Source organism: Microcaecilia unicolor, chromosome 4, assembly GCF_901765095.1.
Source record: "Microcaecilia unicolor chromosome 4, aMicUni1.1, whole genome shotgun sequence".
In the NCBI taxonomy this organism is placed as follows: Eukaryota; Metazoa; Chordata; class Amphibia; order Gymnophiona; family Siphonopidae; genus Microcaecilia; species Microcaecilia unicolor.
Window position 1 is genome coordinate 356,623,537 of NC_044034.1, and position 22,013 is coordinate 356,645,549.

General features: G+C 48.3%; 1 protein-coding gene across 3 annotated transcripts in view; it reads left to right on the plus strand.

Moving 5' to 3' along the window:
- MAP3K15 (mitogen-activated protein kinase kinase kinase 15) overlaps window positions 1–22,013 on the plus strand; it is a 223,385-nt gene that overhangs the window by 196,094 nt on the left and 5,278 nt on the right. For all 3 annotated transcript variants that reach the window (XM_030202273.1, XM_030202274.1, XM_030202275.1), the window contains 6 exons: window positions 2,515–2,695; window positions 5,618–5,792; window positions 10,683–10,868; window positions 12,475–12,580; window positions 15,426–15,636; window positions 19,373–19,485. In XM_030202273.1, the coding sequence (XP_030058133.1) occupies window positions 2,515–2,695; window positions 5,618–5,792; window positions 10,683–10,868; window positions 12,475–12,580; window positions 15,426–15,636; window positions 19,373–19,485 (972 nt within the window). The remainder of the gene's footprint in view (window positions 1–2,514; window positions 2,696–5,617; window positions 5,793–10,682; window positions 10,869–12,474; window positions 12,581–15,425; window positions 15,637–19,372; window positions 19,486–22,013) is intronic.

Here is a 22,013-nt window from a genome sequence, read left to right on the forward strand (position 1 = left end):
TTATCGTGTGGAAGGAAAAGCCATCTCTGGAGAGCCTTTAGGTCGTTCGATTCATGAGAGGCTTGCTTTTGTCAAAGCCCCCTATCAAGCCTCCTGTTGTGTCATGGGATCTCAACGTCGTCCTCACCCAGCTGATGAAACCTCCTTTTGAGCCACTGAATACCTGCCATCTGAAGTACTTGACCTGGAAGGTCATTTTCTTGGTGGCAGTTACTTCAGCTCGTAGGGTCAGTGAGCTTCAAGCCCTAGTAGCTCATGCTCCATATACCAAATTTCATCACAACAGAGTAGTGCTCCGCACCCACCCAAAGTTCCTGCCGAAGGTGGTGTCGGAGTTCCATCTTAACCAGTCAATTGTCTTGCCAACATTCTTCCCCAGGCCGCATACCCGCCCTGCTGAACGTCAGTTGCACACATTGGACTGCAAGAGAGCATTGGCCTTCTACTTGGAGCGGACACAGCCCCACAGACAGTCCGCCCAATTGTTTGTTTCTTTCGACCCTAACAGGCTAGGGGTCGCTGTCGGGAAACGCACCATCTCCAATTGGCTAGCAGATTGCATTTCCTTCACTTACGCCCAGGCTGGGCTGACTCTTGAGGGTCATGTCACGGCTCATAGTGTTAGAGCCATGGCAGCGTCAGTGGCCCACTTGAAGTCAGCCACTATTGAAGAGATTTGCAAGGCTGCGACGTGGTCATCTGTCCACACATTCACATCACATTACTGCCTCCAGCAGGATACCCGACGCGACAGTCGGTTCGGGCAGTCGGTGCTGCAGAATCTGTTTGGGGTGTAAATCCAACTCCACCCTCCAGGACCCGAATTTATTCTGGTCAGGCTGCACTCTCAGTTAGTTGTTCTTCGTAGGTCAATTTCTGTTGTTTCCTCGCCGTTGCGAGGTTCAATTGACCTGGGTTCTTGTTTTGAGTGAGCCTGAGAGCTAGGGATACCCCAGTCGTGAGAACAAGCAGCCTGCTTGTCCTCGGAGAAAGGGTATGATACATACCTGTAGCAGTTGTTCTCCGAGGACAGCAGGCTGATTGTTCTCACCTTCCCTCCCTCCTCCCCTTTGGAGTTGTGTATTTCATATTTTTTGCTAGTCATTCAACTGGCGGGAGCGGTCGCGCACGGGCGGGAAGACGGCCGCGCATGCGCGGTGGGCGTGCCCTGCGTGTCGACCGTCCCGCGAAGCTTATTTCCGGTTGGTGGGGGCTGCCGCGGACGTCACCCAGTCGTGAGAACAATCAGCCTGCTGTCCTCGGAGAACAACTGCTACAGGTATGTATCATACCCTTTAAATAAAATCATTTCTGAAATGGCTGGGGGATTGAGGTGTGCCAGGAGGCGGAGCCATGTAGAGTGGGTGGAGCCAAGGCAGAGTGGGACAGGGCTGGAGGCTTGTACTAAAATCTTGCTCTCAAAAATTGGGACCTTGGCAGCTCTGGATATTGCTCCAGTGGGTCAATATTAGATTGCTGTGGTTCTCAGAATGGTTCTATGGCTTATTAGAGTGAGCTTGAGGTATGTTCTGAGGATGACTCTGAGATAAGGTGTGAGGGAGACTATGAGGATGCCTGAAAGGGTAGCTCTGAGAGTCATTCTCAGAGTGACTTAAGATGGGAGCTCTGAGAAGTGGCTCTGGGGATGACTCTAAAGCTAGTTCAGAGCAGGGGCGTATCTAGACTTCACCGGTAGGGGGGTCCAGAGCCGAGGTGAGGGGGCACATTTTAGCCCCCCCCCCGGCGACCCCCCCAGCACCGCCGCCGCCATTGCCGCCACCCCCCGCCGCTGCCAGAACCACCTCCAACAACTGTGGCCCGCCTGCCGACCCTCTCGACAACGACCCTCTCGACCCCCTGCCCGCTGTCGCCTACCTTTGCTGGCGGGGGACTACTACTACTACTACTTAACATTTCTAGAGCGCTACTGGGGTTACGCAGCGCTGTACAGATTAATAAAAAGGACAGTCCCTGCTCCAAGGAGCTTACAATCTAATGGGCGAAATGTCAAGTAGGGGCAGTCCAGATTTCCTGAATAGAGGTATGATGGTTAGGTGCCGAAGGCGACATTGAAGAAGTGGGCTTTGAGCAAGGCTTTGAAGATGGGCAGGGAGGGGGCCTGGCATATGGGCTCAGCCTTGGCTTCGTTCTGTTTCTGTGAGTCTGACGTCCTGCACGTTGTGTACGTGCAGGACGTCAGAGTCAGACTCAGAAAGAAGAAACCCAAACGAACGAAGGAAGACGACTTCCGCTGGTGAGGGTTGGGGTCCCCCGCCAGCAAAGGACTTTGACGGCAGGTTGACAGCGGGAGGGGGGTTGCGAGGGTCGTCGGTAGGGGGGTCTAGGGCCAAATCTATGGGGGCCCTGGCCCCCGTGGTCCCATAGCAGATACGCCCCTGGTTCAGAGGGTGACCCTGAAGGTGGATCTGAAGGTGACTTTGAACATGGCTCTTAGAGAATGGCTGTAATTGTGGCTCTGAAAGTGAGGTTGACAGTTTTTTTTTTCCTTTGCAGACTATAATCGCAGCACGTCCCTTCCCCTCCCTCTGCACGGGGAGCTTGCTGGCAGCAGCAGCAGTGAGCATGGCTCCGTTTCCCCAGACTCGGATACAAAGCAGGACCTGTTCTTTGAAAGGACAAAAAGATCCGTCTCTGAAGCGTCTCCCACAAAGGTTCCCATTTCCAACTTATTGAGGTAAATGAGCTTTGTGCCATTAGCCAGATTCCTAGGAGCCAGCTTATAGCATTAGCCGGCTTCCCTGGAGCCAGCTTGTGCCATTAGCCAGCTTCCCTGCAGCCAGCGGCGTACCAAGGGCGGGCTGCTGGAGGGGTGCAGAGAGCAGCCGCGCGCCTGTCTGCTCCGCTGGTTCCCTGCTCCCTCTGCCCTGTTCCGGGGCAGAGGGAGCAGGGAGCCAGCGGAGCCGAGAGCCGCGTGGCTGCTCCCAGCAGCCAAGAATGCACCGGGTGGGGGGGTCATTGCACCAGGAGGGGGGTGCGCATCGGCGATCTGACCCGGGTGGAAGCCGACCTAGGATCATCACTGCCTGCAGCCAACTTGTGTCATTAGCCGGCTTCCCTGGAGCCAGCTTGTCATATTAGCCAGCTTCTCTGCAGCCAGTTTATAGCATTAGCCAGCTTCCCTGGAGCCAGCTTGAGCAAAGTACATTCTCATCCAGTGAGCAAATATTTAAAATAAATAAATAAACTTGACTTAACCAGATAAACAAGTGTGGCACAAACAGATGTATAGTCAGTGTTGTAAGTTTTGGAATTCAGTTTTTTGTTTTTTTTTACCTTACAGCCTGCTACTAGTTCCCAGGTGTATTTTTATTTCTGTACTGGTGGCCTTATGTTGAGGTTGATTGAAATGGTGCCAGTCAAGAAATTCCTGCACACTCTCTGAAGAAATGTGCCAATTCACTTCCTGGAACAAAGTAAAAAGTACACCTGATATACGACACCCAGGATAACCTGTCTGAAATCTCAATGCATGTGTCCCTAAGTATCACTGACTTCTAACTTTTAGGGGTATGTTTACTAAGGTGCATTAGCGTTTTTAATGCGCCTTTAAAGTTAAGGAGCGTTAAACGCTATGGACGCGTTAGCGTTTAACGCGCGTTAACCATTAACCTGCATTAACAACGCTAACACGCCTATAGCACACCTTAGTAAACACAGGCGTTACACTTGCAATAATATTTCTAAGTTAGTTTGTAATAATATGTAAAGCAGCATGAATTATCAAAACATGTACTTAATATACCTTTATGCAAAAATGTTTTCATAACTCAGGGGAATCAGAATTCCAGATGTTGATTTTTTTTTTTGTATGCACTTCATCAAAATATCCTTTTGACTATTGATCAACAGCAATGCTGACTTCCTGCCGTCACCCTCCCCACCCCATACCACAACAGATCAGGAAAAGCCCAGTCAACAGCAGTTCAAGTCAGGGGCGTAGCTACGTGGAGCCATGGGGGCCCGGGCCCCCATAGATATGGTCCTGGACCCCCCTGCCAATGACCCTCTCGAACCCCCCTCTCCCGCCGCCAACCCTCCCCCGCCGTCGGCTACATTTGCTGGCGTGGGACCCCAACCCCCGCCAGCTGAGATCCTCTTGCTTCCCGCTGAAGGCTTCGTTCTGTTTCTGACGTCCTGCACGTTGTACGTGCAGGACGTCAGAAACAGGACGAAGCCTTGCGTGGGAAGCAAGAGGACCTTGGCTGGCGGGGATTGGGGTCCCTCGCTAGTAAAGGTAGGTGACGACGGTGGCGGCAGCGGGAGAGGGTTGGCGGCGGGAGGAGGGGTTGAGAGGGTCATTGGCGGAGGGGCAAAGTTGGTGGTGGCGGCGGCGGGGGGGGGGGGGGGGGGGGTCGGCCGGCAGTGGCGGGGGGGGCTGAAATGTGCCCCCTCACCTGGGCTCTGGACCCCCCTCCCGCCGAAGTCTGGCTGTGCCCCTGGTTCAAGTTGTTTTCCTCCTGCCAGTGTGTCTTAACCTTGCTCTAAAGAAACCACCTCTAGATGTGGGAGGATGAACCATTCACCAGGCCCAATCCATTCTTGCCCTCTCTGCTGAGACCACCAGCTTGATAACAGTAGTGATATAGATAGTCTGCAATGGGATGCAAACCGAGCTCAGCTAATGGACCAATGAGCAGCTGTGGGATGACCACAACATCTTACCTAGGGTTACCATATGTCCGGGTTTCCCCGGACATGTCCTCTTTTTGAGGGCGCTGTCGGGAGTCTGGGCGGGTTTCTGAATTTCCTGGATTTGTCTGGGTTTCTTCAGTTCGGGTCATCACATGACCTGTCCTGACTCCTCCTGACCTATAGTATGCACGCACGTGGAGTGAGCCGATGCAGGCAGGCTGCAGCGTTTGTGTGTGTGCCAGTCAGCCTGCCTGCTGATCAGCTGATGATGATCCTCCCTCCTGCACGCAGGCGCAGCGCTTTTCACTGCTACTGCCTGCCGCCTTCCACCTGCAGCTACCACCATAACCCCGACGACGAGGCTGCAGCGTCTGTGCCAGCGGCCAGCGCTGCCAGCCAGCCTTAGCGGTAACCGTCTGTGTCCCATTTCGCGAAGCCAAAGCGCTAAACTATATTTTAGGGATCAGCTGCGAAAACAGCGGTGTCTCAAATTATAACGATATAACAGTTCAAGTGGCAGCCTCGCGAGACTTCCATTGAAGTCTTGCACAGGGGGGCGGGGAGAGGGCAGGGAAGGGGCAGGGTATGTGTCCTCTCTTTTCTTAGGGCAAATATGGTAACCCTAATCCTTCCTCAGTTTTGAACTAGCGGCCTGGAAGTAGACGACTGATCCACTGAGCCAGCCCATTCCCCCTTGGCGCTCACTCTGGTTTGCACTCGCAGTTGGGTTTTAATATTTTAAAGCGCCTGAATTGTTCACGGTGAAAACACCATTAGAATACTTTTAAAGAAAAAGGAGTATGTAAAATATAATAAACCAATTGGGAAAACAAATCTAAATAAGTAGCCTACCGGAGGAGAAATACGATCAAAAAAATGAGCAATTATAAGATGATAAGCTTAGCCAGATACCCACACACACTCTTCTTATAAAGGCCTTTTGTTCTTCCCATCATGCCTGCAGCGTTCCCGATGACATCTCCATTTCAGAGGATAGGAGTCCCGCTGCATCCCCCGAGGAGAGGGATTCTGGGCTTTTTCTACTGAGGAAGGACAGTGAACGCCGGGCCATCCTCTTTAAAATCCTGAACGAGGAGCAGGATAAAGTCACATCCAACTTACAGGAATGCCTGGCACAGGTAATAGATTTTGCAGATCACTGACCCTGCAGAACACTCTTATCCTGATAAGAGTTGCCTCCTATCAGAGTGAAACTTCAGACATGCAGTGAAGGAGCTTTGGCATCCTATGGACAAAAATAAAATACAAACCATACGCGTTGTGAATTCACAGTGTGTGCTACATGAAAAAAAAGAGCCCTGGAGAAAGCAGGATGCTGCCAGCCTTGGAACCTTTTAATGGGCCAGGAACAGAATTTTCAAATGATGATGTTGTATGAGAGATTTTGAGAGAAAGGGATCCGTCTGGCCTTGGAAACTTGCCAGAGAATGTTGTAAAAGCAGTTAGCTTAGCAATGTTTAAAAAAAGGTTTGGCTAATTTCTGTAAAGAAAAGTTCATAAGCCATTGTAAAGATGGACTTGGGGAAAATCCACTGATTATTTCTAGGGTAAGCAGCACAAAATCTGTTTTACTGTTCTGGGATCTTGCCAGGTAATTGTGACCTGGATTGGCCACTGTTGGAAACAGGATACAGAGCTTGATGGACCTTCAGTCTGTCCCAGTATGGCAACTCCTATGTTCTTATGTATGACTCCTGTGGATCACCTGCTTTTCAGTTTTTAGTAGGGAGGTGCATTAATTTTCATACAATTGGTAAAACGTGATGAATGGTTGCATATTCTGTTAATCACTGGAAACTAACTAACTAGGATTTTCAGCCAGCCTGGCCAGTTTTTCAATGGCCAGGAAACCGTCAATAGAAAAGCTTTTTTGTTGCCTGCCCCCAGGCTTCCTGCTCCCTTCCCCAGTGTTCTGGCAGCATTCTCTCCCTTCTTTCCCTTCCCTTCCCTTCTCTGCCTGATGCAGGTCAGACATTTATCCCTCAAACTTTTCCCTTCCCCTCCCCCAGGCTCCTCTGAGTCTAGCATCCTCACCTCCCTCCCCCTCCCCCCCCTGTGGGCCTCCAAACCTAGGCCCTCCTGATCAAAAGCAAACGCCGGGGCTAGAGGCTATTAGCGCCACACTAGTGCCGGCGTTTGCTACCGCCCCATGATTACAGCCCTCGAGCGCGTGGAACAACGCACTCGAGGGCTCTTTGCGCAAGAGGAAGCATGAAGAGACACTGTTTCCAAACGGCCGTGGGGCCTTCCCTCTATCGGGCACTGCCTCCTCTGATGCAACCTGGTGAATGGGACCCAGCAGAGGGAAGCCCCAAAGTCAGCTAGAAACAGTGTATCATCACATTGCCACTGCTGTGCCTTATCAGGTTTAGAGGATTATTGGGGGTGAGAGGGAGAGATACTAGACCCATGAGAGAGGGGAAGTGGGCAAAGTACAGACCCATGGGAGAGGAAGAGATGCCAAACGCATAAGGGAGGGAGGGAGAGGAAGAGATGCCCAGACCTGTGGGATGGAGAGATTCCAGAGGAGGGTAGAGAGGGCGATATGCCAGAACAGTATGGGGAGGGGAAAATGCCAGAAGTGGGTGTGGTGGGAGATGCAAAATCCACAGAGGCAGTGGAGGTAGATGCCAGACACATTGGAGGGGGAGGGAGAGACATCAGACCTATTGGAGGAGAGAGAGAGCAGATGGGGAGAGATACTAGACCGGGAGGGAAAAGGGAAGAGAAGCTGGACCCTGGGGGGAAGAGAGGAATAAAGAGAGACCGGACCAGGGAGGGGGAGAGATGCTGGACCTCAAGATGGGGACATCAATGGTGAAAACAGCACTGATAATTCATTTAACTTGCAGGGACTCTAGACACAGATGGGGGCTAATGAATGATGAACTGTACTGTATAATACAGTATTTTCTGATCTCTAGTTTTTGCATGCATTATCAGTGCTCTTTTCACTGCTGAACTTTAGAGAGCAGTTTTGTCACATATTGCTTCACAACTGTGTTCTTGATATTTAGGGGATTTTATTTATTTATTACATTTGTATCCCACATTTTCACACCTATTTGTAGGCTCAATGTGGCTTACATAGTACCGGAGAGGCCTATACAGGCTCCCTTTGTGATCGTACTTTGAATGAAAGACAGGTTAAGGGAGATATTATAGAGACATTTATATACCTCCATGGTATAAATGCATAGAAGGTGGACTTCTTTCAGTTGAAAGGAAGTTCTGGCATGAAAGGAGACCAACTATTAATTTAAGGACATATTTTCTTGATAGAAAGGTTGGTTGGTGTGTGGAACAGATTCCCAATGGAGCTGGTAAAGATGAGGATCTAAATTGAAGAAAGCATGGGACAAGCACAGAGGATCTCTGAGGGAGAGGAAGGGATTGTAGAGTTTAGCAGTTGGTGTTGGTAACAGTAGGTGACAGCAGATAAAGACCTGCACAGCCCATCCAGTCTACCCAACAAGACAGACTGGATAGGCCGTATGGTCTTTCTCTGACTTGAGTTTCATTGTTTCTGTGACATTACCATGATATAAGAAACACAAATAGCCTATTCAAAAGATTAAATCAATTTTAAAAGATCGACAGAACTAAAATATCTAATCTAATCTCCCAAGGAGTATCCCTAACTACACCCTTTCCAAAAGACATTATACGATGTGGTACCCACCAACGAGCCTTCTCCAGGGGAGTAGCCCCCACACTCTGGAACGCACTCCCTGAAAGGCTCCACTTAACACAAGACTATCTCTACTTCAGGAAGCAGGTGAAAGCTTGGCTCTTCAACCACGCCTTTAATGGAAGAAGTAACTAACTTCTTAGTCTCTCTCTCTGTCTCACACACACACACACACACACACACACACTCACACTCACACTCACACACACACTCTCACACTCACACACACACTCTCACACTCACACACACACTCACACTCACACACACTCACTAAAGTCTTTCCAAGGACTATCCCTAACCACCACCCTCTCCAAAAGACATTACACGATGTGATACCCGCAAGCGAGCCTTCTCCGGAGTAGCCCCCACACTCTGGAATGCACTGCCTGAAAGGCTCCGCTTAACACAAGACTATCTCTACTGCAGGAAGCAGGTGAAAGCTTGGCTCTTCAACCAACCCTTTAATGGAAGAAGTAACTAACTTGTTAGTCTCACACACACAAGGATTGACTCGGGCTGCACATACTGCAGCAGGACATGGTTTTCCACTCCTACCCTAACTGACATAATATTTATTTATTTATTTATTTATTTATTTTAGCACATTTATATCCCACTTTTTCCCACAGTTTTGCAGGCACAAAGTGGCTTACAATGTACTGATGAGGCTAAGGCCAGATCAATTGTTACGCAAATACAATCAAATTAAATAGGATAGAAGGAACAGGGTAAAAAAGGGAAAGGTTAAAGAGTCTAAAATGGTCCACGGATAAGTCATTAGGAAGAACTTTAGGTTATACGTTGAAACCATAGAGAAGACTGTCCGAGATAGGCTGGACCTAGGTAGTTTCCCATTGCTGAGACAGCTCTCGGCAAGGCGGTCCATAAGTGGGTGGAAGTGAAGTGGAAAGCAGCCCCTAATATTTAACCTTTTCTCTGATCTCATGTGCAACTTTCTTCAAATCAGTCACCTTACTTTCATTATGGTTATTCCCAAAAAATGTATTAAATTTCATTAAGTTAAGGTGGACACTTTACCTACATGAAATCTACAAGAGAGCCCTTACTCTTATATTGAGTTACTATTATATGAGCTCTCTAATGCTCATTGTATCCATATTCCCAAAAAAGCCCCGCCCCATCCTTTGCCCCCCCCCCCAAATGAAACAGTCAAACTACGCCCATGGTTTTGAGAGTCTTTCTAAAAGGCCCTTGGGACTATCAATAACCACACCCTCTCCAAAAGACATTACACCATGTGATATCCGCAAGCGAGCCTTCTCCGGAGTAGCCCCCACACTCTGGAATGCACTGCCTGAAAGGCTCCGCTTAACTACCTCTTCTTCAGGAAGCAGGTGAAAGCTTGGCTCTTCAACCAAGCCTTTAATGGAAGAAGTAACTAACTTGTTCGTCTCACTCACACACACACAAGGATTGACTCAGGCTGCACATACTGCAGCGGGACATGTTTATCCACTCCTACCCTAACTGACATAATATTTAAGCATCTCTCTGATCTCATGTGCAACTTTCTTCAAATCAGTGACCTTACTTTCATTATGGTTATTCCCAAAAAATGTATTAAATTTCATTAAGTTAAGGTGGACACTTTACCTACATGAAATCTACAAGAGAGCCCTTACTCTTATATTGAGTTACTATTATATGAGCTCTCTAATGCTCATTGTATCCATATTCCCAAAAAAGCCCCGCTCCATCCTTTGCCCCCTCCCAAATGAAACAGTCAAACTACGCCCATGGTTTTGAGAGCCTTTCTAAAAGGCTCAAGGTCTATCATTAACCACACCCTTTCCAAAAGACATTACACCATGTGATACCCACAAGCGGGCCTTCTCCGGAGTAGCCCCCACACTCTGGAACGCACTCCCTGAAAGACTCCACTTAACACAAGGCTATCTCTACTTCAGGAAGCAGGTGAAATCTTAGCTCTTCAACCAAGCCTTTGACGGAAGAAGTAACTAACTTGTTAGTCTCACTCACACACACGAAAGGAGTGACTCAGGCTGCACATACTGGACATGTTTATCCACTCTCTCCCCCATAGTCTAACCCCCCCCCCCCCCCCCTTTAAAACAAAACACCAGTTAAGTGGTGTCTAAAACTCTTTTTGAACTTGCTTCCATTTGTGCTTGATAATTATTTGGGGGTTTCTCTAAAATAGTGATTTTGGATTTCTACAAAGTAACTGCTTCCTAACCAGAAAGGAGCAGCATTGTAATTTCCTGGGGGGGTATTTTTTTGTGCTTCCTAATCATTTTTTTTTTTTGGGGGGACGGCGTCTCTCTCCTGGTTTCAGAATTCAGAAGAGGTGCAACTTTCGGTCACATACATCAAGCAGATAATCACCATCTTGCGCGACTTCATCCGCTCGCCTGAGCATCGGGTCATGGCCTCTACCATCTCCAAGCTCAAGGTGGACTTAGACTTCGACAGCACCTCCATCAACCAGATCCAACTGCTGCTCTTTGGATTTCAGGATGCGGTAAGCTCTTGGGATTCTGGCAACACTTCCGTTCAACTCAGAGGCTGTCAGACTCCATCCTGGAAGTTCCTTTCTCCTATATTTATCAATAGAAATCAAACAAAATAAAACATGGAAAAGAAAATAAGATGGTACCTTTTTTATTGGACATAACTTCGAAAGCTCATCAAGAAATGTATTAAGTTATGTCCAATAAAAAAGGTACCATCTTATTTTCTTTTCCATGTTTTATTTTGTTTGATTTCTATTGATAACCTTAAGAGTGGACTAACACGGCTACCACACTTTCAGTGGCGTAGGAAGGGGGGGGCGGTTGGGCGGTCCGCCCCGGGTGCACGCCGCTGGGGGGTGTCGGCGCCTCGCTGGTTCCTTGCTCTCTCTGCCCCGGAACAGGAAGTTACTTCCTGTTCCGGGGCAGAGAGAGCAAGGAACCAGCGAGGCGCCGACACCCCCCCAGCGGCGTGCTCTCGGCGAATTGGCCCTCCCACCCGCCCCTCACCGCCTTCCAGGTATGTTGTTGCGGGCAGGGTGGGGGGGGTGTTGCGCTACAGAGGGGGGAAGGTGCGTCGCGCTGCACCCGGGGGGGGGGGTGCGCGCAGCGGCGACCAGCCCTGGGTGTCAGCTGCCCTCGCGACGCCACTGCACACTTTCTCCTATATTGAAAGCAGGAATATAGGAACATAGTAGATGACGGCAGAAAAAGACCTGCACGGTCCATCCAGGCTGCCCAACAAGATAAACTGGCTATTGGAATTACAATTTTATTTGGCTAGGGGTTTCTTTCTATGGATTACCGAGCTTCTTGACTATGATTAAGCATTTATGTCTTATTTTATCAAAGCAGTGGCCTAGCAGAAAATGAAATTGGCATAGAATTCAAACATGCATGGGATAAACATAAAGGAATCCTGTTCAGAAGGAATAGATCCTCAGAAGCTTAGCCGAGATTGGGTGGCAGAGCCGATGGTGGGAGGCGTGGCTGGTGGTTGGAAGGCGGGGCTAGTGCTGGGCAGACTTCTACGGTCTGTGCCCTGAAAATGGCAGATACAAATCAAGGTAAGGTATACACAAAAAGTAGCACGTATGAGTTTATCTTGTTGGGCAGACTGGATGGACCGTGCAGGTCTTTATCCGACATCATTTACTATGTTACTATGTTACTCTTTGGGGTTTCTTCATGGAATGTTGCTACTAATTGGGATTCCGGAATCTTGTAACTCTTTAGGATTCCAGAATCTTCACAACTTTTAGTACAAGAACAGTGCTGGGTAGACTTCTACGGTCTGTGCCCTGAAAATGGCAGATACAAATCAAGGTAAGGTATACACAAAAAGTAGCACATATGAGTGACTCAAGAAACACCTGCTGCTGGAGAAGTTTTTGAAAACAAAATAATTTCAATATAAACCTTTGAAAGCAGGAATATGTATTGCATTAAAAAAAAAAAAAGTCTCTTCTCTTCCCCCAATGTTTTGATGCCCAGAACACATCACCCAGGTGAAAAAAGTTTGGTAAGAGAAGCTGATTGTGCATAGATGAAAGGAAATGATGCCTTGGATTTCACAAGACACCATGAGCTAACCGGTCTTTCTTTTTCTGTTTGTAGGTAAACAAAGTTCTAAGGAACCATTTGATCAGGCCTCACTGGATGTTCGCCATGGATAACATCATCCGTCGTGCGGTCCAGGCTGCAGTCACTATCCTTATTCCTGGTGAGAAGGAAGCACACAGTAAATAGTATGACAAGCTGATTTAAGACGATTGTCAGTGCTAAGATAGCAACATAGTAAATGACGGCAGATAACTGAACGGTCCATCCAGTCTGCCCAACAAGACAAACTCATTTTACATGGTATGCGATACTTTATATGTATACCCGAGTTTGATTTGTACTTGCCATTCTCAGGGCACAGACCGTAGAAGTCTGCCCAGCACTCTTCTTGTACTAAAAGTTCTGAAGATTCTGGAATCCTAAAGCATTACAAGATTCCGGAATCCCAGTTAGTAGCAACATTCCATGTAGAACCCCAAAGAGTAACGTGTACTTGCCATTCTCAGGGCACAGACTGTAGAAGTCTGCCCAGCATTCTTCTTGTACTAAAAGTTCTGAAGATTCCGGAATCCTAAAGAGTTACAAGATTCCGGAATCCCAATTAGTAGCAACATTCAATGAAGAACCCCATAGTAACATAGTAAATGATGTCAGATAAAGACCTGAACGGTCCATCCAGTCTGCCCAACAAGATAAACTCATTTTACATGGTATGTAATACTTTATATGTATACCTGAGTTTGATTTGTCCTTGCCATTCTCAGGGCACAGACCGTAGAAGTCTGCCCAGCACTCTTCTTGTACTAAGTTCTGAAGCTAACGTCGAAGCCCCTCAAAATTTACACTCCAGCCCATCCTTATCTATTCAGTCACGAACAAGGCGTAGACCGTAGAAATCTGTCCTGCACTGGTTTTGCTTCCCAATTACCGGAGTTGCCACCCAATGTTTGCTAAGATTCCTTAGATCCATTCCTTCTAAACAGGATTCCTTTTTGTTTATCCCACGCATGTTTGAATTCTGTTACGGTGGTGGGAGGGGCTAGTGGTTGGGAGGCGGGGCTAGTGCTGGGCAAACTTCTATGGTCTGTGCCTTGAAAATGGCAGATACAAATCAAGGTAAGGTATACACAAAAAGTAGCACATATGAGTTAATCTTGTTGGGCAGACTGGATGGACTGTGCAGGTCTTTTTCTGCCGTCATCTACTATGTTACTATGTTACCATTTTCATCTCCACCACCTCCTACGGGATGGAGGGAAGGAAAGACAAAGGAAGGAGATGCACACGGATGGAGGGGAAGGGAGAGAGGAGAAATGCTTGACATGGATGGAGAGGAGGGAAGACAGAGGAAGTTAGATGCACATGGATAGAGGGGTGGGGAGTGAGGAAAAATGTTGGATATGGATGGAGGGAAAATTGCTGAATTTAAGGGCTGGATCGGAACACTTTGAGGGCAGATGTTGAAACTGGAGAAAGGATACGGACAGGGCTACAGATGGTAGACAGGACGCATAAGGACACAGAAGGATGGTGGACATGGTGAGAGAAAAAATATCAAATGGAAAGAAGACACTGGGACCAAAGCGAATAGAAAAACTAAATGACCAGACAACAAAGGTAGAAAAAAGTATTTTATTCAGAATTTATTAATTGGAATATGTCAGCTTTTGGAAATGTGAAAAGTTTCAATTTTTCTAGTATTGCTGCATGCTGAGTCTGACTTCTTGAGGTAACTTTCCAGTTCAGTATTTTGCCTTCATATCTGTTGTGTCATGTGTTTTTCATGCATGATCAAGATGCAGTATTCTGCTAGCGTGTAGTATTTGCAGCCCTTTTTGTTTTGTTTTTCTTTGTTTCACTAGGTTGTGTACTGGTGTTTTAGAGCTCGGTGTAATTATAGTGCTGCAGATTGTAGCTCGTCCTGTCCTTGTAATTAGTGCTGTTTTGGTTTGGTAAGGTTTTGAGTGTGTTTTTGCACAAGTTTGTGTATAGTGTTTTGCGGTGGAGAGACTTGAGGCATATTTTCAAAGCACTTCGCCTTCCAAAGTTCCATAGAAACCTATGGAACTTTGGAAGGCTAAGTGCTTTGAAAATGAGCCCCATTGTGTATTGGCCTCAGTGGCACCAAAACATCAGAAAGGGTTTTAGAGCCTAAATCATGACACACTACCTCTTGAAGGATCTACATATGGTCGTTAATAAAAGGAGCTCATTGTGAACACTATCCACCCTAAAAGGGTGTTTTGTGGCTCTACATGAGAATTGTGATATTATGATCCCTTGTTTCATAATGTTGACGGTCTGCATTTTCCCTATGGGTGGTATATTGGTGTATTAGGTTCTGCCCAGTGTAATATTTATGGTACAGTAAGGTTCTGAGTGTGTTTTTGCACGAAGTTGTGCATAGTGTTTTGCAGTTGAGCGATTGTGGTTAGTATATGCTTTGAGCAACCACTTTATTCTTTGACATATGATACATATCTAATATCTAAATTTAATAAAAGGTATTGTGACTATTTTATTTTTACTTATTTTTTTTTGCTGTGTGTTGTCAGACAATTATGGATGTAAGCTTCGCCCCTGGCCCCACCCCCTTTAGCCTCCCAAAACAGTTGGGCCACCGACCGCCTATGGTGAAGGGATTTCCAGGTCATCACAGCTTTGCTTGAGATACAGGGTTGTCCTAACAAACCTTTATAGTGGCCTAGTGGTTAGTGCTTTGGACTTTGATCCTGGGGAACTAAGTTCAATTCCCACTGTAGCTCCTTGTGACTCTGGGTAAGTTCACTTAACTCTCCATTGCCCCTGGTACAAAATAAGTACCTGAATATATGTAAACCGCTTTGAATGTAGCTGCAAAAACCTCAGAAAGGCGGTATATCAAGTCCCATTTCCCTTCCACCCCTCATTTGTATGGGAAAGCAGGAAAGACTGTTGGGCTGTGGGTTGCTCTCATGTTATTACACTAACAGGCTGCCTCTGTCCCCTCCTCTATTCACATGCAGAACTGCGCACTCACCTAGAGCCGGCTTCAGAGAGCGAAGGGGTGGACAAAGATGTCGAGGACGAGGAAGACTACCAACCAGTGGACCCAAACGTTAATGAAGAGCCCGTCCTGACTTCTGGAGTGAGCACGCTGAGCTCTGTCATATCCCATGAGTCCCAGCACCAGCAGCTCAGTCTCCAGCTGGGCAAACTTAAGCAAGAGACAAGCAGGTGATTCAGGTCGTCTTTTCCTTTCCGACATCCCGGAAGCAGGGACTGGCATTCCCACCATAACAGGGGATCAGCATTAGTCCTGTGCGCGCACAATTTGACGCTTAGGGCACAAAGTTGACACACAAGTTATAGAATACCATCAGTTTCTCTTGCAACCTAATTTAATAATTAACTGCTAATTGGCAATAACCAATTAGTTGTAATTGGTGTTAATTGGTGTTAATTAGCAGCTACACGTGCAATTGCCCATAGTCAGGATTCTGCAAATTGAGCATGCAAAATCTATAGCATACAGGGTGTGGAACTGAGAGGGGCATGTGCAGGTCAGGGGTGTGGACCCAAGGGGCACGGGCAGGTCAGGGGTGTGGAGCTGAGAAGGGAATGGGCGGGTCAGGGGCATGGACCCGGGCGCAGTGGCATAGCAAGGAGGGCTGCCACCCGGGGCAGTTCGCCGTTGCACCCCTCCCCGGGTGCAGCACGATGACACCCCCCTCAGCGCATCAACATCCCCCGCCCCGACCCAGTGCCTACCCTCCTCAGCTCCCTCCAACCAGCTGAGCACCCTACCTTTAAAGAAATTTCGGAAACCGTGGAGAGGCGAGGCGCAGCGCCTTGCGCCTGCAAGTAAAAGAAGCGAGGATCGTCATCGGGCCTTCCCTCACGCTGTCTGTCCCGCCCTTGCGGAAATAGGAAGTTGCGTCAGCAGAGGGCGGGACAGACAGCGTGAGGGAAGGCCCGATGATGATCCTCGCTTCTTTTACTTGCAGGCGCGAGGTGCTGCGCCTCGCCTCTCCACGGCTTCCGAAATTTCTTTAAATGTAGGGTGCTCAGCTGGTTGGAGGGAGCTGAGGAGGGTAGGCACAGGGTCGGGGGGGTGTCATCGTGCTGCACCCGGGGGGGGGGGGGGAGCTGGCAGGGAGCACCACCCCCCGAGATGACACCCGGGGCAGACCGCCCCTCCCGCCCCCCCCTTGCTACGCCACTGCCCGGGTGGACCCAGGCAGGTCAAGGGTGTGCCTAGCGCTCACATCTATGGGTTATGAAATAATTCTAGCAAATGGTGGTAAAGGAGTTTTGCAGCAAGCCGAAATGTTACATATTGATGACCTGGTTTGTTCTCTGCTGTTTGTTTGTTTTGTCTGAATTTTATTGTGTGTTTTTTTTGTACCCTGCCTAAAATTTTAGATCATGTGGATTCATAAGTTTAAAATGTAAAATTTGACACCACCCTCCTTTTCAGCTATCGTGTTGCCGCCTAAAGTTAGACCCACAACTTAGGACTTGCGCTGTTGCGTGTGTAATTACTTATACGCAATTTGTACTTGACCTGCATTATCCCAACAGCTAAATGAGGGCGACCTGTAGAGAGTTACTCCTGTAGTGCATAGCAGTGGTACCAAACACTCATTGAAAGCTGTAGCTCCATCATTTCCAGGGCACAGACAGTAGTCTTTGTGTTTTTTTCAGAGCAGTGCTTCTCATTCCACTCCTTGGGGCACACCCAGCCTGTCTGGTTTTCGGATATCCACATGACATCGTTTTGCATGCACAGCCCTCCTTGGTATGCACGTCCATCTCATGCATATGCATTGTGGATATCCTGAAAACCTGACTGGCTGGGTGCATCTTGCATTGCTTCAGAGGCCCGCAAATAACCGACTCATTTCCAAAGAGCTGTACCAAAATGCTTCCTCTGCCCTGGGTGTGTTAACTTCCTTTCATATTTGCATCAGAGCTGTGTTTTGTGGTACATGTGTACATATGTAGACATTACAGCCATAGAAGAGGCTCAGAGAAGGTTCTAGAAGTGCTACGGCATTACCATTTGAGTTCTGTGGGCCTGTGATATTCAAAAGGGTTTAACAGAGCAGGAGAGGCTCCTGCCCGGTTAAACCCTGCTGAGCAACTCGGCAATTGATATTCAGGAGTACTTAACCGGTTAGTACTGTTGAATATCGCTGCTAACCAGCTATCTCCTAACTGGTTAGGTTAGGGCCAGGGCTGCTGAGAGGGGGGCAGGGGGGGGGCAATATTCCCCAGGCCTGGGCCTCTAAGGGGGGCCCAGTGCCGGGGTCTCACTCTGTCTCCTGTTCCTGACGAGACCCGGGTGATCGTGTCCCGACAGGAGCAGGAGAGAGAAAACTCTGGCACCGGGCCCCCCTTGGAGGCTGGGGACGACCTGGAGGAGCAGACAGAGCAGGCTGGCAGGTGGGCCCTGCCAGCAGAAGAGATCTTCCTCCAGCACTGTCTTCTTCACAGTCTGCCGCATTGCCTTCCAAGCGGCTGATTTTCCCCTCAGGCCACGCATGCTCGGTTTTGAAACTGAGCATGCGCGACCTGAGAGAAAAAGCAGCCACAGGGGCAGGCCACGCGGCACAGAGAAGAAGAGCAGCGCTGGAGGAAGACACTTCTGCTGGCAGGGCCTTGAGATCCCTGTCAGCCTAAGTATTTATAGTTGTGGCGGGCGGCGGCAGCGACAATCCTTGAGGGCGGGGGTATGACGGCAGCGACAATCCTTGCGGGCAGGTCCGGTGATGGCGATCCTGGGGGGGGCGGGCCCAGCGGCCTTGCCCCAGGCCCGGCTCACTCTCTCGGTGGCCCTGGTTATGGGCAGGCCAGGGGTGGATCGTGTACAGACCGCCTACTTAGCTGGTTAGCGAAGATTTTCAGTCCACTAACCGGCTAAGTAACCACATAAAATTAGGACCAAAAAAAGGCTGTCCTAACGTTATGCACTAGAGTTAACTGGCCACCGGTCTGAATATCAGCCCGTGTCCAGTTAACCTCCAAGTGACCACTGATACCTGGATATTCAATGCTGGGAGCCCTGCATGCCCCGGCATTGAGTATCCCAGGGTCAGGTCAGTCTGTGGCAGTGAACAGCTCCGACGCCTCATACCAACCAGGGGCGTAGCCAGACCAGCGGAAGGGGGGTCCAGATCCTGAGTTGAGGGGGCACATTTTAGCCCCCCCCCCCTGGCGCCGCCGACCCCCCACCATTGCTGACCCCCCCCCCCGGCGCCGGCGCCACCACCATCTTGACCCCCCCCCTGCCAACGACCCTCTCGACCCCCTCCTCCCGACGCCAACCCTCCCCCACCATCGCCATCGCCTACCTTTGCTGGTGGGGGACCCCAACCCCCGCCAGCCGAGGTCCTCTTCTTCCTTCGTTCTGTTTCTGAGTCTGATGTCATGCAGGACATCAGATTCACAGAAACAGAACGAAGAGGACCTCGGCTGGCTGAGGTTGGGGTCCCCCGCCAGCAAAGGTAGGCGACGGCGGGTTGATGGCAGGTTGGCGGCGGGAAGGGGGGGATCGAGAGGGTCGTCAGCAGGGGAGTCCAGGGCCAAATCTACAGGGGCCCAGGCCCCCGTGGCCCCACATGGCTACGCCCCTGATACCAACGCGGGTTGAATATCGGGCAGAGTGTTTTTCCAAATTGTTCATAGATCTTTAGAAGTTCAGCATCCCTGTACAGATAAGTGCCAGGGTAGGATTTTCAGGGATTTATTTGCATTAGGCTTTGCCTCTTTAAAGACAGCAAATCTGACGACTTCTGTGCTGTGTGAACACTCAGTTTAAATCAAATGCCAAAGTACAATCCCGTCTGGAGAACACTGGGCTTTCGGTCAAATCTGGCAGACAGATTGAAAGCTGAGATGTGAATGGCCTTTGGTTCTAAAGAGGTTGAGCTCGATTTTTGTTCTAGTCACGTGAAATTTTTCTTGACAGACTACTGGAAGACCTGGTTCAGAAGGAGAAGGAGTATCAGAGCCTCTTGCGGCAAACTCTGGAACAGAGAAACCAGGATCTGCGCCTTCTCCAAGAACAGTCGAAGCCCATAGGTGGGGAGTTCTTTTTATGAGTGTCGATGTGCGATGAGCAGGCCTGTACCCACTGAGAGGACTTTGGCCCAGCTCAGACTCAGAAGCATCAGTTAGATGTACTAAAACATTATTTCAGACAATAAAAAGTTACTTTCTGGAAATTATCGGGATCCTGTGGAATCCCCACCCTGCACCTACTGGGGAACTATTGTGAGAAGCCAAACCACCTACAGGCAGGAAGTAGAGACCTCCTTCAGCTACACACAGCATCAAACACTGAGCTATTCAGAAACAGAGGAGGAGTGGCCTAGTGGTTAGGGTGGTGAACTCTGGTCCTGGGGAACTGAGTTCAATTCCCACTTCAGGCACAGCTCCTTGTGACTCTGGGCAAGTCACTTAACTCTCCATTGCCCCAGGTACAAATAAGTACCTGTATATGTAAGCCACATTGAGCCTGCCATAAGTGGGAAAGCGCAGGGTACAAATGTAACTAAAATTAAAAAAACACAGGGGTAAATATTCAGCGGCCATGGTCAGTGATTTTTTTTGCTGCTGCTAGCTTTACGCCCGGATAATCAATGCCGGGCCATATCCGAGCACTGGCATTGAATTTGTGCTGCTGGACCAGTTAAGATTAACTGGCCAAAAATAGGACTGCTGTTCACACGGTCCTATTTGATCAGTTAACTTAATCAGTTCGCTGCCAACTCCTTCCCAATTCTGCCTCCGGACCGCTTACTGAATATCCGGTTTCGGTTAAGGCAGTTAATGCTGATATTCAGTGGCACTTTTCTGCTCTGATAGGCTGTCTCTACTCAGGAGATTAGCATGCCGTTAACCAGAGTATAGAACATCACTGTGAAGAATCAGAGCTCTTGAATCAAATCTTCTTTAATGCAAATCCAAACAAAGGAAAATAACTTACAGTTCTGTAGTGGTGCACAAGAATCTCTGCCATGCAGATTAGGAGTCTGTCTCAACTAGCCCCCTGTCCTCTAGCATGCGTGGAGGAGCTAGGAGACTTCCAGCTCTGTGTTGGGAGTGAATGCTGTCAATACTTTTAAACAGCTACAGCAGTCAGCTTACAGTTCTTAGAAAACCACACTATAGTCACACTCTCAACTGCAAAATGGCACGAAAAGGGGCAGGCTACAGCCCAAATACACAGGGACAAGAGGCCAGCCAATAAGAAGCGTCCCACAAGGCCTAGGGAACAGACGGGTGCTCAGGAAGAGCCTGTCACAAGAGAACTACAATTGCATCACTTTGTAGTCCAATCCTACTTAAAGAGCACAAAACACATTTAAACAACAAGCACCCTGCCTCCATGAATATGGGGGCAGAACAGGCACTATGCAGTCAAGTGCCACTGTGTATCAGCAGATAGCCCACACAGGTGATTTCACCAGACAGGAGCCTCTTCAACCTGGTTAAATAACTTTGAATATTGACCCCGTAGCTTTTAAACTGGTTCAGCGACTCAATGACGGTGCTAAACTCCCCCATATGAATAGCCTTTGATTATAGACCAGTCAAGGGCTGGGGATACTGTATAGAAGTGTTCTCAGTATCTAAATAGGAGGGAATATCAGTTATTTGAATTATTTAGGTTTATTTATCCCTTACTAGAGTAGTATGGACCAGCCACCCCCTAATAGGTGGAATAAATAACCAAGGCTACGTAGGTATGAGAAATGCAATTGTTTATTACTTACCAAGCATAGATAACAAATAGTAATTTCTCATGAGAGTACAGCCAAAGCCAGTTTGCAGAGATAAAAGACCCAAGGCTATGTATGAGAAAGCAATAGGATTTATTCCTTATCAGAAAAACAATTCTTTTATTATTACTTGCCAATGCAGATACAATTGATTAGTTTCTCATGGGAGAGCAGCCCTGCTTGCGCAAAGTTACTGGCTGTGACTGTCTCCAAAGAAATAGGAAATGCAATCACTTATATACGTTCATTAACATAACAGGTCATACATAGGTAATCTGACAATAATCGCACTTATTGGATATATGATAATATTATGGTTAACACTGATTGGCTATATTATAATTAGTTGGTTGGTACTCAGAAAGGCTAATAATAATCGTCGCCTAGAAATGCTAATAATAATGCTGGTTCTTCTAAGAATACAAAGCCACCTTCCTCTGGAGTTATCTGGCTCTGCAACTGCAGAACATCTGTAACCACCATGTTGCTGCACCGTGTTACTCTGTTTTTCCATCCTCGCCCCTTCCTCTTTTCTGCTTGCACCAGGGTGTCTCAACAGATCATGAGTTGAGGCACAATGGAGTTCAGGCCAGTGTCACACAAGGTCTGGCCTGTCAGTTTTTATAATCATGCCAATGTTCATAGTTAGGTTCATTTTCTACACATTGCACAAAGGTGACACCTACTGGCCAGACTCTGCGTCCTTGTTAGCCGGGGTCTGGGAGGAGCTATGGGTTTTGGCCTCTGAGAATTATCACTGCAATGGTTGAACTGAGTTGGGGCAGCAGGAGGTCTATAAACTAGTGGGAAATTTGGGATGGTTGT